Source organism: Lucilia sericata, unplaced genomic scaffold, assembly GCF_015586225.1.
Source record: "Lucilia sericata isolate MDLA Ls3-8-SP2 unplaced genomic scaffold, ASM1558622v1 Contig000758F_arrow, whole genome shotgun sequence".
NCBI lineage: Eukaryota > Metazoa > Arthropoda > Insecta > Diptera > Calliphoridae > Lucilia > Lucilia sericata.
Window position 1 is genome coordinate 197,501 of NW_023994755.1, and position 21,144 is coordinate 218,644.

The 21,144-nt window shown below is 27.0% G+C and overlaps 1 protein-coding gene across 1 annotated transcript in view; it reads left to right on the top strand.

Annotated features, from left to right (window-relative positions):
- LOC119607885 (ABC transporter G family member 23-like) overlaps positions 1-21,144 on the top strand; it is a gene marked incomplete at its 3' end in the record, with an annotated part of 92,490 nt that overhangs the window by 63,732 nt on the left and 7,614 nt on the right. Inside the window, exon 2 of the mRNA XM_037962010.1 lies at positions 17,529-17,705. Within this exon, the coding sequence (XP_037817938.1) occupies positions 17,529-17,705 (177 nt within the window). The remainder of the gene's footprint in view (positions 1-17,528; positions 17,706-21,144) is intronic.

The window sequence follows — 21,144 nt, forward strand, 5'->3', positions numbered from 1 at the left end:
ATTGATAAATTTAATTAAAATTAAACCAAAGTCATGGCAAAAAAAGTGAATCATTGCAAATTGTTTCTTGTTATTCACAACAAGTGTTTGCAAAACAAAAGACTTAAGAAACATGCTGGTGTTATTTTTAAAATAAAACTTGTTCAAGTGACACACATAAAAAAGTTTAATGCTTTTGTTTTTTTTTTTAATTAAACATTTTTGTGTTATTTATTTATAAATTTTTCAAATTTTTTTTTATATTTTTGTTTCAATATCACTGATTTTAGTTTTGTTTTAAATTTAATCTACATAATAATAAAATAATTCTGACCTAGAAACCACTTAGTTGCCAACAGCTAAAGTTTCATGTTTAATATTTAACAATTAAACTTAAACTTTGTTCTTCATCTTTTCATTGCAATAATAAACAATTAATTAATTTATTATTTTAATTATTGCTTATCTCTCATTTATATTAAAATTTCAATTAATAAAATGAATAGTTTTTTTGCTATTTAGTTTAACTACAAAAATTCCTTAAAATAATTTCCGTAAAATAAATATTTAAATACGAATAAAAGTACTTATTAAAAAACGTTTATATAGAGAAAAAAAGTCATTAACTAAATAACACCTTATAACACTAAAAATTTAAATATTTATAACTAATACTAGTTTATAAAACTAATTTATATGTATGCAAATAATAACTATTCTAAAAGTTATTCCTAAAGGCCTTATAAGGCAAAAAGATTAACTACACAATTTGTCTTAAGACAAAAATTAAATATTATTAAACAATATAAGTAATTTAAAAAAGATTCCTAAATTACTGTTTAGTATATTAAATATTTTGTTACATAACCTGTTTTGCAACTAAAGCTTTTGCTTTGCATTACATTTTCTCCTCAAAACTAACTGCTAATTGTTTATGAATTAGATTTTGTGATATTTTCAATAAGATGCTTAAATAAGTAATTACATATTTGTTTTACAAATACAAAGTTCAACAAACAAGTTATTTATATTGAAATCTATAGATAATTACAATAAAACATACACATACACAATTTTATAAATATAAATATTTTTTTGTGAATAATTTTTTTGAAATGTATGGAATTTTCTTTCTGTTTAGTACAACTTTAAATCAACAATATCTGTTAATTTAATTAAAATATATAGATTTATATAAATGTCGTTGCACCTTGTGCTTTATTAATATAATTTAATAATATTTTAAATTAAATATATATTGACTTTAAAATCACAGTTAATTTATTTAATTAAAACAAATAAATCGTGAAAACAAGTGTTCTAAACATTTATATGTATAAATTAAATTATATTTAAAACTATTTAAATTATATTAAAATCAAGTAAATTCCTTTTTAATTGTTCTAGTTGAAATTATTGCAAAGTGAAAAATTATTTTTTTAACAAGAACCTATAAATTAATTGTTCTCTATTTCATGCATTACTAGCGTTACCAGATTGATTACCAAAGTATTATAGAAAATTTTCAGTTCTTATGAAAACAACAACTATAAAAACGCCAAAACTTCCTTCTTACAAATTCTCTTTTAATCAGTGTTTAATTCATGTTTCTATGTTCACTATTTTATAATATACAAAAAGTACTATTTTGAAAAACGAAAAAAGTACCAAAAAGTTAAAATTTATGTTTCTAGGTTTAATTTATAGAAAATTCAAAAAGTACTTTTTAAACAACGAAAAAGTACCAAAAAACTTCCTTCTTATAAATTCCTATTTAATGAAAACAGTGCATGTTTTAATTCACGTTTCTATATTCAATATCTTAGAAAATTCAAAAAGTACTATTTGAAAAACAAAAAAGTACCAAAAAGTTTCTTTTTATTCACTCAGTAGTTGCTACTTGAAAAACGTAATAGTATCAAAAAAGCTTCTTTTTAATGATTCTCATTCACTCAAAAGTCTTTTTGTAAATTTTTTTTGGTCCAAGTTTAATTAAAAATTCAAAAATTACAATAAAGTACCAAAAACTCTTTAAAGATTCTAATTCAATCAAAGATCGTCTATGTTAAACATTCTTGTTTCTCTATGAGATTCTCTTAGAGAAAAAAGAAAAGGTACCAAAAATCCACTTTTTAAAAATTCCCTTTCAATTAGAACTATGTAAATTCATGTTTCAATATTCAATAATATTGCAAATTCAAAAAGTACTATTTGGAAAACATAAAAGTACCTAAAAGTTTCTTTTTATATATTCCCCTTCACCCATAGGTCTGTTTTTAGTTTCAGATTCAATATTATTAAAATAATCTAAAATACTATTTGATCCACAAAAAAAGTGCTAAAAAATTCTTCAATATTATAAAAAAAATCCAAAAGTATCATTTGAACAAAAAAAAAAAATAATAAAAAAAGTACCAAAAAGCACCTTCCAAATTTTCTTTCAATCAACATATACATTATATACTCATGTTTCGTTATGAGATTTTCTTAGAGAATTTTCTGTCATTGTTTTATGCAAACTTCTAAAAGTACTTTTTTAAAAACGAAAAAGTACCAAAATAATCCCTTCTTATAAATTCCCATGTTAAAAGACATTCCCATGTTAAAAGACATATATACAATATTATTGAATAGAAATATTAAAAAGTACCAATAGTACTCTAATCACTTAGAAAAAAAGTACTATTTGAAGAACTAAAAAGTACCAAAACCCTATAAATAGTTTCATTTAAACAAGACCGTTTAGATTAAATATTATTGTTTCTCTATGAGAGTCTCTCAGATAATTTTCGATAATTGTTTTTACGAATAATTCTGAAAGTACCACTTGAAGTAGGAAAATCATAAGGCCATTAAAGGGTCAATTATGAGCCGGGCTCTTCCCAGTAATAAATAAGTAAATCATTTATAAAAATAAAACTTTTTTTATTTTATTTTATAATAATGTTTAAATGTTGAAACTATTTATTCACACTGACTTTTGAAAGAGGGTTAATATAGGGGGAACGGTTAATTTCAAGCGATCCTCATTTATTAGATTTCCTATATATATGGCCGAGAATAATTCGAATCATTCTATATAGGAAATTGCAGAATAAACAATCATATGCGATCATCAATCAAACGTACATGTATTAACCTATTTATATGATCCCATTAAACAAGTATATAATTGCCACAAAGATGTGAAATCGTAAAACTGATTGTTTATGATTATTGCAACTGATAGATTTAACATAATATGATTGCTAAAATAAGGATCAACGTAATTAATCAATGAATATCTGGCAACAATGTAAGAAATGATGCTACAATTGTTAATGATAACTAAAAATATGATTGCAGTAGCCATATTATTTTTAAAATTCCTTGTAGTTATGACAACAAGAAATTCAATCATATATCAAAATATATGATCGCAACAAAATTTTTCATGTTTGTGTATTTGAGAACAACATGTTAAAATAAAATCATTAATCTAATTGTCACAAAATTATATTTGTTTATTGTAATCATTTATGATTACTAGAAATTATAGATTTAACATAATATGATTGCCACAACTAAAATTAAGATCAATGTGCTCATATATTGCTCAATTACTTGCAATAATATTAAAAGTATTGCTGCAATTACCATAATATATTTACGACAACTAAAACTATTATTGCAGTAACCATATTATTTCCAAAATTCGTTGTAGTTATTATAAAAGTGATCTTATGACAGCAAGAAATTCATCATATCCCTTTCTTAAATTTATCATTAAAAATAGTGTCAAAATAATATACAATCATGCATCACATATCAACATATGCATATGATCACAGCAAACTAGTAGACGATTGTTCATGTTCGTGTATTTGAGAACATCATGTTAAAGTGAAATTGTAAAACTGATTGTTACAAACATATTTTTGTTTGTTGTTATTTTATATGATTACTGCAACTGGTAGTTTTAACATAATATGATTGCCACAACTAAAATAAAGATTAATGTGATTACATATTACTGAATATCTGGCAGTAATGTTAAAATTTATTATAACATAGTTACGACAACTAAACATATGATTACAGTAATCATAATATTGTAGAATTCATTATTGTTTTATTAAAGTAATAAGTTTAACTACTAATTTGAAACTTTTTATTTATTTGAAAAATAATTTAATAATTCTTAAATTTAAAAAAACGACCATGAAAGCTTTATAATTAAATTTCCCACGAGACTTTTAGCAGTGAAGACTATAATAGAATAAAACACTTTTACTTATTTCTAAAAACTAGTAACACTGAGTCATAGAACTTATTTTAACAAAATTTTATTTAAATTTTTAATTTTAATGCTTGAATGGTATTTGTTATAAAAGCTATTAAAAAGCCTCTGGGGGGATTTTAAAAAACGTGTGTCTGTTTCCTTAACATTTTCTAAACTTAGCAAAAACTATTTAATATATTAATTATATGCTATTTTTTGTTTGTTTAAATAGATTTAAAGCAAATTTATTTAAATTTGCATAAAATAATTTTTAAATTTTGTCATGTTTGGCAGATAAGTTTAAAGCATATCATTATTATTTTATTATATTTAAATACCACAAAAATTTGTAATTAGTTAACTAAAAAAGTCTTCTAAATAAGACAAATTTAAAATACGTCATACTTCTACTTGAGTTACCTATCCAATACCTATTTACATACATATGTATGAAATAATTTACATATTATTATGTTCACATGTAATCTATTGATTGTTTACGTGTACTGTAAACTAAAAATAATTTAAGAAATGTCATAACGTCCTAATTCTTTTAGTATTCTTTTTTTCGGCTCTTTTTTTTGGCAATACCCATAATAAGGAAATATTTAAACCACACGCCTCCAAAATTGTGTATTATTTCATATTTATTTAATTTTTTTTTTATTTATTTATTCATGACTTTAGACTTTTTGTTTTAAATAATTTATTATTTTTACCTCTATTGTTAAAATACAAAAAAAAGAAAATAATAATTTAGTTGATACTCGTACTAAAAATACGAGTAATATGTGTTGCTATTTAAGTAAGTTTTTCATATACATTACGTGTAGAATTCATGTATTTAGGGAATGTACTTAATATTCTATACATGTTAATAAATAATTCTACACATGCAATGAAACGAAACCAACTATAACAAAATAATACAAAAATAACAAATTATTCTTTACAAACAAAATCCGCAAAATTAATGTTTAATAAAAAGATTTAAATAAAAACGTAATTCGTATGGAATTATAAAGAAAAATAAAGAGAATTTGTGTGTTTTTTTAGCCGGTTAAACAATTTACGTCATTTGTTTAAAGGAAATTTTTTGAAAACAAAAAAAATTACAAAACATTTTTATAAGTAAATATTAAATATTTGTTTTATTAAATAACACCTTTTGAGAAAGTACCTACTGCACCAAACTAAATACAGATTTTTTTGTATTTTAATTTAAATAAACAAGTTTTAATTTCTATATTAAGTGTTACTCTTTTTTTTTTTGCTCACACCTTTAATTGTGCCTCGAGAAAAAATATGATTATTCTAACATTTAAAAGCAAGAAATTTTGACAATATTATGATCATTGTTATCATATTTTGTTAAATTTATCTTTCAAAAGACTGTCGCAATATTATATATGATAATAGGAAACAAGTATATGTTTGTCATAAACATTTTTGAGTTGCTCTTAAATTTGTTTATCATAATTTTAAAGCAAATAGCTTTCTCTAATATATAAATGATTGCTGTGATTTTATATATGATTTCCGCAATCATTTGTATGAATGAATTCAACTTAATATGGTTGCTATAATTACATATATGATTATAGTAATCATAATATTGTTAAGTTTCTTGTCGGAATATTTTTCATCATACAATAAATTTATCTTTTGAAAGACTGTTGCAATATTATATAAGATAAAAGCAAACAAGTATATGTTTGTCATAAACATGTTTAAGTAATAAATTATCATTCACAAATATATAAATGATTGCGACCAACAAGTATGTTGGTATACGTTGCTGTGATCATATATATATATTATCCGCAATCATTTGTAAAATGAATTTAACTTAATATAGTTATGACAATGACAAATATGATTATAATAAGCATAATATTGTTAACTGATATTCTTATCAGTCTATCGTAATATTATATACGATAACCGGTAGCAAGTATTTGTTTGTCACAATCAATTTTATGTCGCTCTTAAAAACTGTTAATAACAATTTAACAATAATAATTACCACAATCATAAAAACTATTGTTGTTAACATATACTTGTTTGCTGTGATCATTTATATGATTTAGACAATCATTTGTGTAACGAATTTAACTTAATATGGTTGTGACAACTAAAATTTTCCTTCTAGTAACCATCATTTTGTTAAGCTTCTTGTTAGAATGTTTGTGGCAACCACTTGATTTTGATTTAAGTTTATGAAACAGGCATAAGACTAGCCCCGTGACTGGTTCTTTTGGAGGTAAAAACCGGTTTGTTACTCTTTACATTGAAACCTGTTTAAAAGTCTGTAACATTTTCTTATATGTTGGTCATAGAACTACAAAAACATATATTTTGCTCTTATTGGATTATATGAAGATTTCTATATGTCTGCCTGTCTGACCGTCTGCCTGCCTGCCTGCCTGTCTGTCTGTCTGTCTGTCTGTCTGTCTGTCTGTCTGTCTGTCTGTCTGTCTGCCTGTCTGTCTGTCTGTCTGTCTGTCTGTCTGTCTGTCTATCTCAGTCTGTAAAGAGAAACTGATTCAGCAATAGATTACTTTTGGTAGATTAGATAACTACTTCCAAAAGTTAAAATACATACAAAAGAATAATATTTAAAATGTTTACTATGTAAATTACTGAGGGCCACTAAAGTGTCATATACTTAACATTTTTCGTACATTAAATAAAAAGCATCAAATGCTTGACACATTCAAGTAAATAAATATTTCAAAAAAATACTGTCTAATAGGTGCGGTAAAACTGCTAGATAATTTCTAGAAAGTTTTAAAGAGGAAGCTGCTTTTAATCGATCTCACAGACAAATACATATAAATTTAAAATTACGCATTTTTTTTCATTCATATGCAATTCTATCAAATATTTCCTTTTTAATGTTTCAATGTTTGTTTTTGCCTTAAACAGAATAAATTCTTTAGAAATTTTATTTCATACGCAAATATATGAGTGGAAAATAAAATTCATAGTCATTGTTTGTCATAATGACATCTAGTGTAGATGGATAATCCAAAAAAATAATAACAATAGAAGTAATGCGTGTTGCATTTAAATGGCAAATAATTAAATTGTTTGTTTAAAAGTAAAATTTTACTGTTAAATGATTCATTAAAGTAGAGTGTTTGATAGTTTGTTAGTGATTCTTATATTCTACTCTCTAACTCTGTATTATAAGTTAATTATAATACATGGTGAATCAGAATAATGAGGAGTAAACTCTGATGCAGATAGATATCAAAGAAATGTTCCTCTGCTCCTCTAGTGGAGAGATTAATTCTTAAATAAAACTAATTTATAAGTTGATCATGATATGACTGTAATTAGGAATTATAGAATTTCAAGTAATTTTCTAAAGGAGACTTTGTATGGAGCATGGGTAGTATTTTTTATATAAAACTTAGTTGTGATCATTTTTATAGAGGTTGTAGTGCATTTAATGTAGTTATAAGATTCAAAGCATAGTTCGGAAGTCTTTTGGATCAAAGGTAATACGTATATGAAATTTCATCAAATTATCGAGCGAAAAGTGCGACTTATAGTCTCTCTAGGAAAGTTATTCCTTTTACCAGAAATATATCTATAAAACATTATTATTTTTTGTATCCATTTTAAGCTTTCTTGGTCCCTAAAAGCCCCAATATTTTGAGTAAGGAAATGTTAATGTAGATTTTAATGAACATAAACAAAAGACTTAAGATACAAACTTGATCGTATTTAAAAACTTAGGAACCTAAAGAGGGCATACTAGCAATAATGGGTGTGGCACACAGAATATAAATTAAAGTTTAAAATATATATAAATTTCTGGAGTATCTCAAAAAAAGCGGTTTTCACTTTTTGAGATTTAAAGTGGGCGTGGTAACTCCCTTAGAAAGTAAGTTTATAAAATATTATCTGGAAAACGATAGCAACGCGACTTTTAAGATCTAGATATAAATAAGGAGATGCCATGTCCACTGTTGAGACAGACCACCATTGATAACATAGACAAAAACAAACATGCGGTCTCAAAAGTGGGCGTGGCAACTCTCATACAAAGTTAATACTCAAATTCCTAAATAAAAGTATAAACGAACTAGTAATAAATCTGATATCTAAACAATATGTTTGCTGGGTTACTGGTATAAAAAAGCAATGCAAAATTAAAAAAAAAAACAAAATCCAGTTTTTTTCTTAAATTAAATTAAGTTTTAGACGATTTTTTACTTTAAACATTTTAACGGACTTTAAACTTTAAAGTTTTTTTTTTTTATAGAACACAAAACAAAACATGTCATTTAGCTATAAAATGGAAATAATAAAAAAATTCTATAAAAAAAAACAACAACAGCAGACACTGAGTCACAAATCTAGGCAAAATTGAAAGAAGAATAAATGATAGTTTATAACTACTTTTTAAACACAATAGTATAAATGAAATACATATCTTCACATTCATAATGTGAACAACGATGACGACGATCTTGACCGATAATAGTTTTGTTGAAATGAATTATTATTAAAATTTTTTACTTTTTTTTTATAAATTTGCTAATAAAACGTGCAAGAATGAAGAAAAGAAGAAGAATTAGACATCAAAGAAAAAAAAAAACATGGTTTAAAATGACACACAACTAAATGCTTTAAAAAAGCGGCTAAATAATGATGAATTGTTAATTTTTTTTATAGTTAATGAGTTGATATTTATTTAAATAAACAAGTTTGTCAAAAATAACAAAAATTCCTAAACTGGATAAAAATTATGTTTAATGTTTAAATATGTTGCAAGTAAATGACCTCTGCTTTCAATTTTTATTGTTATTATTTGTATGTTTTATATGGTAAATATTGCAAAATTATAATAAGTTTAGTTAAACAAATTTAAAACATTTATGGTTTTGCTACCGTTCACTAGACACCAATAAAATAAAATACTAGACGGACATGATAAAAACACTGTGAAGAAGATGAGGGGTTTTTATTTGTAACCTACTTTAAGTAAAGTTTACAATGTAAAATATAACACATCCACTTTGTGTTTCTTTATTTCAATAGTTTTCTTTATTGTTGCTTTTTTTTGCTATACACTGTATATAGTTTGTCTACCAATGTCTGTCTCTCTGCCCGTCTGTACATACAACATACATATATATATTATGTGTATCATTTAGGTGTATACGCTATTTTTTGTTGTATTATTTTTAATAGTTTTTTATGCAGTGACCTTGTGTTTTGATCATATGCCAACAACAGTTTAACTTTTTATAACACTAGCTCATACAAACATTTATAAACTAAATAATTACACAAATACTGTTGTAAACTTCAATTTACATTATGTATACATATAGTAATGTAAACATAAACAGGTGTATGTGTGTATGTATGTGTATTAAGAGTATAAGTGCAAATAATCAAAAAATCATTTTTACGCAATATTTTTTTCATTATTATTATTATTTCTTGTAGTCTTGCACACAAAATGGTCAATACTGTATGAAAAACAAGTAAATTTCAATGAACACAAACAAAAGACTTAAGACACGAACTTGATCTTATTTACTTGCCAAATGATGTGAGAGAACAATCGAACAAGGAGAGTAAGCTAAGGAGAGAGGGGTTATATGTTAAGGCATTAAAAACTTTATAACAAAACGTCTGAAGTTTTTTTACTTATTTTGGGTTTTGGGTTAATTTTTGTGATTTTCTTGGAACATGTAAAATTTAGTCATTATTTCGAGAAACATTTTGTAAAAAAATTGTGGTAAAATGAAGGATTAAAAGAAAACTGTAAAAAAATACAAATTCGATAATGAACAATAAGCAGGTTTTACTTTACATGTTCTTAGTACGTCCCCAAAATTTAGTACACATACTATCGTTTTTCCAAGGACGAACTCTAAAGAGTTAAATTCAATAGAAATGTTTATGATAGAAATATTTTCTATTAAAAGTTTCTAGTTGAGTTCTAGTTCAGTTCTAGATCAGTTCTAGTTCAGTTCTAGTTCAGTTCTAGTTCAGTTCTAGTTCAGTTCTAGTTCAGTTCTAGTTCAGTTCTAGTTCAGTTCTAGTTCAGTTCTAGTTCAGTTCTAGTTCAGTTCTAGTTCTGTTCTAGTTCAGTTCTAGTTCAGTTCTAGTTCAGTTCTAGTTCAGTTCTAGTTCAGTTCTAGTTCAGTTCTAGTTCAGTTCTAGTTCAGTTCTAGTTCAGTTCTAGTTCAGTTCTAGTTCAGTTCTAGTTCAGTTCTAGTTCAGTTCTAGTTCAGTTCTAGTTCAGTTCTAGTTCAGTTCTAGTTCAGTTCTAGTTCAGTTCTAGTTCAGTTCTAGTTCAGTTCTAGTTCAGTTCTAGTTCAGTTCTAGTTCAGTTCTAGTTCAGTTCTAGTTCAGTTCTAGTTCAGTTCTAGTTCAGTTCTAGTTCAGTTCTAGTTCAGTTCTAGTTCTAGTTCAGTTCTAGTTCAGTTCTAGTTCAGTTCTAGTTCAGTTCTAGTTCAGTTCTAGTTCAGTTCTAGTTCAGTTCTAGTTCAGTTCTAGTTCAGTTCTAGTTCAGTTCTAGTTCAGTTCTAGTTCAGTTCTAGTTCAGTTCTAGTTCAGTTCTAGTTCAGTTCTAGTTCAGTTCTAGTTCAGTTCTAGTTCAGTTCTAGTTCAGTTCTAGTTCAGTTCTAGTTCAGTTCTAGTTCAGTTCTAGTTCAGTTCTAGTTCAGTTCTAGTTCAGTTCTAGTTCAGTTCTAGTTCAGTTCTAGTTCAGTTCTAGTTCAGTTCTAGTTCAGTTCTAGTTCAGTTCTAGTTCAGTTCTAGTTCAGTTCTAGTTCAGTTCTAGTTCAGTTCTAGTTCAGTTCTAGTTCAGTTCTAGTTCAGTTCTAGTTCAGTTCTAGTTCAGTTCTAGTTCAGTTCTAGTTCAGTTCTAGTTCCAGTTTCTAGTTCAGTTCTAGTTCAGTTCTAGTTCAGTTCTAGTTCAGTTCTAGTTCAGTTCTAGTTCAGTTCTAGTTCAGTTCTAGTTTCAGTTCTAGTTAAGTTCTAGTTAAGCTCTAGTTCAGTTCTAGTTCAGTTCTAGTTCAGTTCTAGTTCAGTTCTAGTTCAGTTCTAGTTCAGTTCTAGTTCAGTTCTAGTTCAGTTCTAGTTCAGTTCTAGTTCAGTTCGAGTTCATTCATTCAATGTAATTGCAGAATTCTACATATGTAAATTATTTATTTATAATAATAAACCTGGTGTAGGGTTTCATATGGCCGACCAAACCTGACTATATTTTTTCTTACGAGTTTTCATCAATAAATAACAATATTTAAGAAAACAAAGCATTTTTGGAAGTGTAACAAAAACAAAGTATTCTTAACATGATTTCTTTAATATATAAAACAAAAGATTTAAGACATGAGCATGATTTTTATTGTTTAGAATTTTTTGGCAAAAACAAAAACCAATTTGTTTGTTTATTAATGAATATTGTTGTTATCTTAAATATACATAAGTAACAAATATAAATAACAAAGTGTCTGACAACTCAAAAATACTTCAAAATTCAATTTTGTTTTTAAATTCATAAAAATTTTTGCCCGGTAAATGTTGAACTTTTTGTTTGTGGGGTGTGGTTCTTTGAAAGTGATATGCTATTGGAAATAGAAATTGTTGTATGTTATTCTTGGAAAAAGGTCGCACTTGAACCTAATTCAAAATCTTCATTTAGATCTATTGTATAATTAAGAGTTGTTTTATAATAACTCATACATATAAGGAAAAAATCAACTTTCTGTGATAAAGTGGAAAAAAACTTTAGCTTAATTTTTTATTTTGAGTCAAAATGCATTTGTTTCTTTTATATAGTTATATTGGTAAACACCCTCAGTTTTGTTATCTAGTTTTTGACTATTTAATTGGTCATTTTTGGAAAACTAGTTATCGTTTTCTTTGCATGTTACTTAATTGCTTTGGAAGCTTTTAGTTAATTCATTTTAAATCTAAAAATAGTTGTTTGTCATGAACTGTCAAAAATATATATTTTTTTTTGAAATCAAATCAATCTAAATTAAATATATCATGAGTTGGCGGAGAAAATTCATTAGCATTTAATCATCGTGTTTTTAACATAAACAATGATTCTCTGAATCATAAAAATATAACTTAATATAATGACAATAACTCAAGTCAATACTAAAGTTCAGACTATAGTCAAAACTATGGTTTAGACAAGAGTCCATATAGCCTAGACTATAGAGTGGATTATAGTTTAGACCATAGTTCAGAAAGCACTCCAGACCAGGGTATATTTCAGGCTAAAGATCAGATTATAGTCCAAGCTATGGCTGTAGTTCTTCTAGTCCAGACTATAGCATACTCTGTAGCCCTGACTATAGTCCAGGCTATAGATTAGATTACAGTCCATATTATAGTCAAGACTATAGTTAAAATTATAGTCTAGATTATACATTCGAGAATCGTATAGATTATGGTTCAGACTATAGTTCAGGATATAATTGAGATTAAAGTAACTGCTATAGTACAGACAATAAGTCAGACTATGGTCTAGACTATAGTAGAGACAATAGTCTACGGTTCTAGCTATAATTCAGATTGTGGTCCACACTATAGTTCGGACCATAGTTTAGTACAAACCACAGTGCAGACTATAGATTAGAGTAGAGTCCAGACCATAGCCTAGATTATATTAAAAGACCCTAGTTTAGGCTATAACCCAGACAATAGTACTGGCTATAGACCAGACTGTTGACCACCATATGGTCTAAATTGTAGTACAGGCTTTACTTCACTCTATAATTATTGATCAAAGTATATTCCAGACTAAATCTAATTTGTGTTTAATGAGTAATCATTATATAAAAGTTCCGAATCTTTGACCTTTTAAAATAAACAATAATATTTCCAAGTTTAAGCAATTTGCAACAAATTATTTCCTTTTTAAACTCAACTAGTCTTTGACAAAAAGCTAAATAATCCTAATTAATGACTTTTGATTGTTTCTCAACAAAATTTCACAATATTTATAATTTATTACAAAAAAAAAAATGTATACAATTTATCAAATTATTTCATTATTAATTCTAAAAATAAAAGCAGGTCGTTGCATATTTTAAGAAAACTTGTTTTAAGCTGTACTTTAAAACAAAAATAATGCAATAACAATTTTTTATTTAAAATTTCTAAATTTTTAAGAAATTTTCGTTAATAATTTGTCATGCAATTAAGTAAATTGTTGTAGGTACTTTCGATGGAATGCTCAAAAATAAGACAGACAAAGTTAAATGCCCTGACGTCAGTTTGTTTTGTTGTTATTGTAGCTGTTGCAAAACAAAAGACTTAAGAAATGAACTTTATTAAATGTTAATTATTGAACGTTTAATTATATATATGCATTTGTTTATTTGTTAACAATTGAAAAACTTTGACGTATGTATATCCAATGACGATAATACCAAATGAACAATAAATTGTAATACTTTTTTTTACGTGGATATGTGTATATAAACAAAAAAAGTCATTCAATGAATGAAATTGTAAATAAATTATTTATTATTTGTTAATAATTCTTTAGGATTTTTCTTACAAATAGTTAGAAAAATTTTGAATTATTCATTATTATTTATATTTTTAATGTATAATTATATACTAAATATATACATACATAGTTGTAGTTATATTAATTTTTTTATATAGAAAGAAGACTAGACGTTGTTGCTGTATTTATTATATTTTATGCAATTTTTTATCTTACTTCCACACACACTTGTTGTCAACATTAATATGCTTGTGTCTTAAGTCTTTTGTTTTTTAATTAAAGTTTTTTTAATTTAGCTCTTATAAGCTGCTTAATTATTAATGCATATTTATAAACAAAATACCTAAGTTGTACTTGAACAATATTTAAACAGTAATATTAGTAAATTAATATTAGTAAATTGAGAACTAATATTAAAAAAAATATGTTTTAATTATTTTCAACAATTTAATACAAATATTCCACATACGTTGTATTATATTCTAGTATTTTTACTTATTGTCTATATAGTTCAGATTTTCTATTTATTATTCTATAAAGAAAACTTTATATAATTTTTTAAAATTTTTTCTATTGAAAACTCTACACTTAATGTGCAATGTAATTGTTTTTACTTTATATAGTTGTTTATAGATAACATAAAATATTTTCTTATATATTTATTTTTCTGTTTTTTTTTTTTTTTATAAAACAATGTATTGTTTCATTCATTAATCATTCAATTGTTGAATGCTTGCACATGTCTATTGCTGAACGTATTTATCTTTATCAAAATGCATCTCGTTTATGGATTGAAAGAAAGAATTAAATAGAATATTTTTTTTAAATAAGTTTAATATGCAAAAAAAGCAACTTGCATATTAAAAGTTAGTAGAAATAGGAAAATTTTACTAAAGAATTTTTAGTTTGAAGTATTTAAAAAAAACATAATAGCATTAGTAAACTATAGTCATAACTATTGAATAATCTATAGTCTGTTATATATATAGGCTTAACTGTAGTTTATCACTATATTATCAGCATAGGCCTGGGTTATATTTTAAACTACAGTCTAGACTTTGAATGTACTACAACATTTACTATAGTCCCGCCTATTTTTTGATCAATAGTTTGTACTATAGTCTGAACTATAATTCGGGCTTTCATCTGGATTATATTATTAGTCTTAACTATCGTCTGGACTATAATCTTGAGTATAGTTTCGATTAAAATCTGGATTATAACATGAACTATATTTAGACTATAGTATGAACTATAGTCTAGATTATAGACTGAGCTATAGTCTGGATTATAGTGTGAAGTAAAGTCCGGATTATAGTCTGAACTATAGTCAAGACTATATTCTGAATTATAGTCTAGAATTCAATCTGAACCTATAATCTGGACTATAGTGTGGCCTATAGCCTGCACTATAGTCTCGACTTTAGTCAGTAGTATAAACTATAGTCTAGAGTATCGGGCTATGGTATGAATTAGAGTCTGAACTATAGTCTAGTCCATGATCAGCACTATAGTTTAGACTATAGTCTATGCTATACTCTGTACTATAATCTAAGCTATAGCCAGAACTATAGTCTTAAATACAGATAAGAACCTGAACTATAGTTTAGACTATAGTCTGAACTACAATCTAAATAGTCTATATTATAGTCTGAGCTATAGTCTGGATTATAGTGTGAAGTAAAATCCGTATTATAGTATGAACTATAGTCTGGATTACAGTCTGAACTATACTCTAAACTATAGTCTAGAATTCAATCTGAACCTATAATCTGGACTATAGCCTGCACTATAGTCTTGACTTTAGTCAGTAGTATAGACTATTGTCTGGAGTATCGGGCTATGGTATGAACTAGAGTCTGAACTATAGTCTAGTCCATGGTCTGCACTATAGTCTGAATTATAATATATAGTCTGGACTATGATCTAAACTATAGTCATAACTACATAATCCAATCTGAACTATAGTTTAGACTATAGTCTGGACTATAGTCCAGAATATAATCTGAACTATAATTTAGAATATAATCTGAACTATAGTCTAAGCTATAGCCAGAACTATAGTCTTAACTACAGAATACAATCTGAACTATAGTTTAGACTATAGTCTGAACTATGATCGAAACTATAGTCATAACTACAGAATACAATCTGAACTATAGTTTAGACTATATTCTGGACTATAGTTCAGAATATAGTTCTGGACTATAGTCCAGAATATAGTTCTGGAATATAGTCTGGACTATACTGATGGTCAGATGTATAATCTGGACTATAGTCTAGTCTATAGTGTGGTCTATCTAGAGTATAGTCTGGACTCTGAACTATAGTCCGGACTATATATTGTACTGTAGTCTGAACTATGGTCATGACCATAGTCTAGATTATAGTAGGAACTATATATTGTACTGAACTATAGTCTAGGATAGAATCTTAACTTTAGTCTAGGCTATAGTCTGGAGTACTGTATGGTCTCTAGTCTGAAGTATAGGCTAGACTATAGTCTTGACTGTACTATAGTCTATTCTATAGTTTGGCCTATAGTCTGGGCTATAGTTTTACCTGTAATCCAGAATATAATCTGAAATATAGTGTATGTTATAGTCTAGAATATAGTATCAACTGTAGTCTGGAGTATATAATCTGAACTATAATCGGTTCTATAGTCTGGACTAATTTCTAATCAATAGTCTGGGTAATAGTGTGAACTATAGCCTGGACTATAGTCTGGCCTATCCTGAACTAGACTATAGTCTATAGTCTGGACTATATATTGTACAGTATTCTTAACCATAGTCAGTGGTATAGTATAGACTAAAGTCGGAACTATGTACATATATATTAAACTGTAGACTTAACTATATTCTGTCTCTATATCATTTTGTAGCAGTCTAATGTTATAATAAACTTAAACGGATTTCCACCTACATAACATTAAATATTTCTATTACAACATTTCTAAACCTACCTCAACAACACTAAATGATCTTTTATAGATAAACGATCTTTTGATTTAAAAAATCCCATTTTAAACACAAATGGAAACAAGAAGTCCAAATGACAAAAGCATTATTTAATTACAAATGAATATGTGGTCTTTAAAACAAATTTGGTCAGATCATATTTAAACAAGTGTTAGACAAAACAAAAACTAAATTTGACAATTAAGTTTAAAACTATAATTTATGCAGTTATTTAAATTTAAATATTTTATAAACGAAAAAACTAAAATTGATTGTAGTTTAAGTTCATAATGTATTAATATGGTGGCATGGTTTAGTTTGACTTTAACATCGATTATATTTATTGATGTTTATTATACACATTTGTTGGGTTTTTGAGTTTTTTGTTGTTTAATGATTTGCATATGAGCAGAAGAAGCATTTGGTTTTTGTTCGATTTGGGTTCATGTGTTTAATTTAAAAAATTTAACCGTGACCTTGAACTAGTTTTTTAAGTATGTCTCTCACTCTCTCAAATATGTTTAAAACATAAATTGATCAATCATCAAAGGGGGGGAGAGTTACAATAATGTTGAAAAATTTTGTAAGTGAAATAAAAAAAATATTTTTATTTGGGAAGTAAATAGGTTTTTTTTTATTAATGAATTTATGTATTTTTAAAAATTAAGAAAAATAAGCACGTTTTTTTATATTTGATTTAAACTTGTTTTGGCAATTGTATTTAAATAACAACTTTAGCCTTTCTATTTGGTTTAAAGTGATTTTTTTGTTGTTTTGCATTTATTAATAAATATTGATGTGTTTTTTATAATATTTGCAGTTCTTCCGATCCAGTTATGGCCACAAATAATGATGGCGGAACAATAGCACCAAATCAGTGGCAACGTAATTCCCAAGCCGCCGTCTCAGTACGTCATGCCTTTAAAGCGTATGGCAAAAAGAAAAACGCAAATCAAGTTTTAAACAACTTGAATATGACAGTACCAAAGGGCACAATGTAAGTAATTATTTAAATTATTATTATTATTATTGTTGTTTTTTTAATTATTATTATTTTTTTACCCTTTTTACCTTTAACAATACATAAAGTTTTTTATTTTTTATTAAAATTAGTCATTCTCTTTTTAAAAAAGTTTCCTATATGTCGTGGCCAGTATTATTCCTTTAGCTTTTTTTGTGCTTTATCTCTATTTGTAATTTTTTAGCTTTAAAAACCAGTTTTTTTATTTCTTTATAAATTTGCTATTGGGCAACAGGAAATATTACAATTTGTTTTCATTTTAGTTTTTTTTTTGTTTATTCCTGAGAATAAAATGCATAAGTTGCAGTGGAAAATTTCTTGTTCGTTTAGGAATTTTTATGCCTTTTGCTGCTTAACTTTACATTGTTTTCGCTTCATTATGTAGTTTTTATAACAAAGATTACAAGCAATAATCACCTAAGTCGTCTTAAGATTAAAATATTTAACGAAGTCTTTATAAAAGTTGGTGATAAAAATATAATATTTTCTGTTCTTTCAAAAAGTTTCATTTTCGAGTTATTTGTTTATTGCTTATAACCGATCAATATAAGACGACTTTTACAATTTTGTTTTTGCGGTTTATTTAAACATCAAGTTAAGCTATGAATAAAAAAGTTTCATAACCTTGAGAGCATTATTGGATTTTTTTTTAAATTTATTTAATTTAAGGACATTCTCCAAGAAATGACTTATTAAAGTGGAAAAGTACTTAAATACAAAGTGTTTCTAAAACAGGAATTAGTTTTAATAAGTGAACAACAATTAAATTTGACATGACATGCAAATACATGCAGATGACTATAGCCTAGTCCATAGTCTAGTCTAATCTACAGTCTAGTCTATAGTCTAGTCTAATTATAGTAATCTAATCTGTAGTCTAGTCTAGTCTAGGCTAGGTCTAGTCTAGTCTAGTCTAGTCTAGTCTAGTCTAGTCTAGTCTAGTCTAGTCAAGTCTAGTCAAGTCCATAGCTAGTCTAATCTAGTCTAGTCTAGTCTATAGTCTAGTCTATAGTCTAGTCTATAGTCTAGTCTATAGTCTAGTCTATAGTCTAGTCTATAGTCTAGTCTATAGTCTAGTTCTATAGTCTAGTCTATAGTCTAGTCTATAGTCTAGTCTATAGTCTAGTCTATAGTCTAGTCTATAGTTAGTCTATATCTAGTCTATAGTCTAGTCTATAGTCTAGTCTATAGTCTAGTCTATAGTCTAGTCTATTAGTCTAGTCTATAGTCTAGTCTATAGTCTAGTATCTATAGTCTAGGTCTATAGTCTAGTCTATAGTCTAGTCTATAGTCTATCTATAGTCTAGTCTATAGTCTAGTCTATAGTCTAGTCTATAGTCTAGTCTATAGTAGTCATAGTCTAGTCTATAGTCTAGTCTATAGTCTAGTCTATAGTCTAGTCTATAGTCTAGTCTCTAGTCTAGTCTATAGTCTAGTCTATAGTCTAGTCTATAGTCTAGTCTATAGTCTATAGTCTAGTCTATAGTCTAGTCTATAGTCTAGTCTATAGTCTAGTCTATAGTCTAGTCTATAGTCTAGTCTATAGTCTAGTCTATAGTCTAGTCTATAGTCTAGTCTATAGTCTAGTCTATAGTCTAGTCTATAGTCTAGTCTATAGTCTAGTCTATAGTCTAGTCTATAGTCTAGTCTATAGTCTAGTCTATAGTCTAGTCTATAGTCTAGTCTATAGTCTAGTCTATAGTCTAGTCTATAGTCTAGTCTATAGTCTAGTCTATAGTCTAGTCTATAGTCTAGTCTATAGTCTAGTCTATAGTCTAGTCTATAGTCTAGTCTATAGTCTAGTCTATAGTCTAGTCTATAGTCTAGTCTATAGTCTAGTCTATAGTCTAGTCTATAGTCTAGTCTATAGTCTAGTCTATAGTCTAGTCTATAGTCTAGTCTATAGTCTAGTCTATAGTCTAGTCTATAGTCTAGTCTATAGTCTAGTCTATAGTCTATAGTAGTCTATAGTCTAGTCTATAGTCTATAGTAGTCTATAGTCTAGTCTATAGTCTAGTCTATAGTCTAGTCTATAGTCTAGTCTATAGTCTAGTCTATAGTCTAGTCCATAGTCTAGTCTATAGTCTAGTCTATAGTCTAGTCTATAGTCTAGTCTATAGTCTAGTCTATAGTCTAGTCTATAGTCTAGTCTATAGTCTAGTCTATAGTCTAGTCTATAGTCTAGTCTATAGTCTAGTCTATAGTCTAGTCTATAGTCTAGTCTATAGTCTAGTCTATAGTCTAGTCTATAGTCTAGTCTATAGTCTAGTCTATAGTCTAGTCTATAGTCTAGTCTATAGTCTAGTCTATAGTCTAGTCTATAGTCTAGTCTATAGTCTAGTCTATAGTCTAGTCTATAGTCTAGTCTATAGTCTAGTCTATAGTCTAGTCTATAGTCTAGTCTATAGTCTAGTCTATAGTCTAGTCTATAGTCTAGTCTATAGTCTAGTCTATAGTCTAGTCTATAGTCTAGTCTATAGTCTGGTCTACAGTCTAGTCTATAGTCTAGTCTATAGTCTAGTCTATAGTCTAGTCTATAGTCTAGTCTATAGTCTAGTCTATAGTCTAGTCTATAGTCTAGTCTATAGTCTAGTCTATAGCCTAGTCTATAGCCTAGTGTATAGTCTAGTCTATAGTCTAGTCTATAGCCTAGTCTATAGTCTAGTCTATAGTCTAGTCTATAGTCTAGCCTATAGTCTAGTCTATAGTCTAGTCTTTAGTCTAGTCTATAGTCTAGTCTATAGTCTAGTCTATAGTCTAGTCTTTAGTCTAGTCTATAGTCTAGTCTATAGTCTAGTCTATAGTCTAGTCTTTAGTCTAGTCTATAGTCTAGTCTATAGTCTAGTCTATAGTCTGGTCTATAGTCTAGTCTATAGTCTAGTCTATAGTCTAGTCTATAGTCTAGTCTATAGTCTAGTCTATAGTCTAGTCTATAGTCTAGTCTATAGTCTAGTCTATAGTCTAGTCTATAGTCTAGTCTATAGTCTAGTCTATAGTCTAGACTATAGTCTAGTCTATAGTCTAGTCTAGTCTATAGTCTAGGTCTATAGTCTAGTCTAGTCTATAGTCTAGTCTATAGTCTATTTTATTGTATAAACTATAGCCTAGTCTATAGTCTAGTCTATAGTCTAGTCTATAGTCTAGTCTATTGTCTAGTCTATATTCTAGTCTATAGTCTAGTCTATAGTCTAGTCTATAGTCTAGTCTATAGTCTAGTCTATAGTCTAGTCTATAGTCTAGTCTATAGTCTAGTCTATAGTCTAATGGGACCAACCGATATTAACTTTATGTTGAAATTTTGTGTCGACAATGAAAATGAGCAATAGCAGTCCAGATTTTCTCCTTTCTGTCAATACAGTGGCCCACGGAATACAATTTATATAGTCAAGCTGATCAGCAAGCACACCTTAGTCCA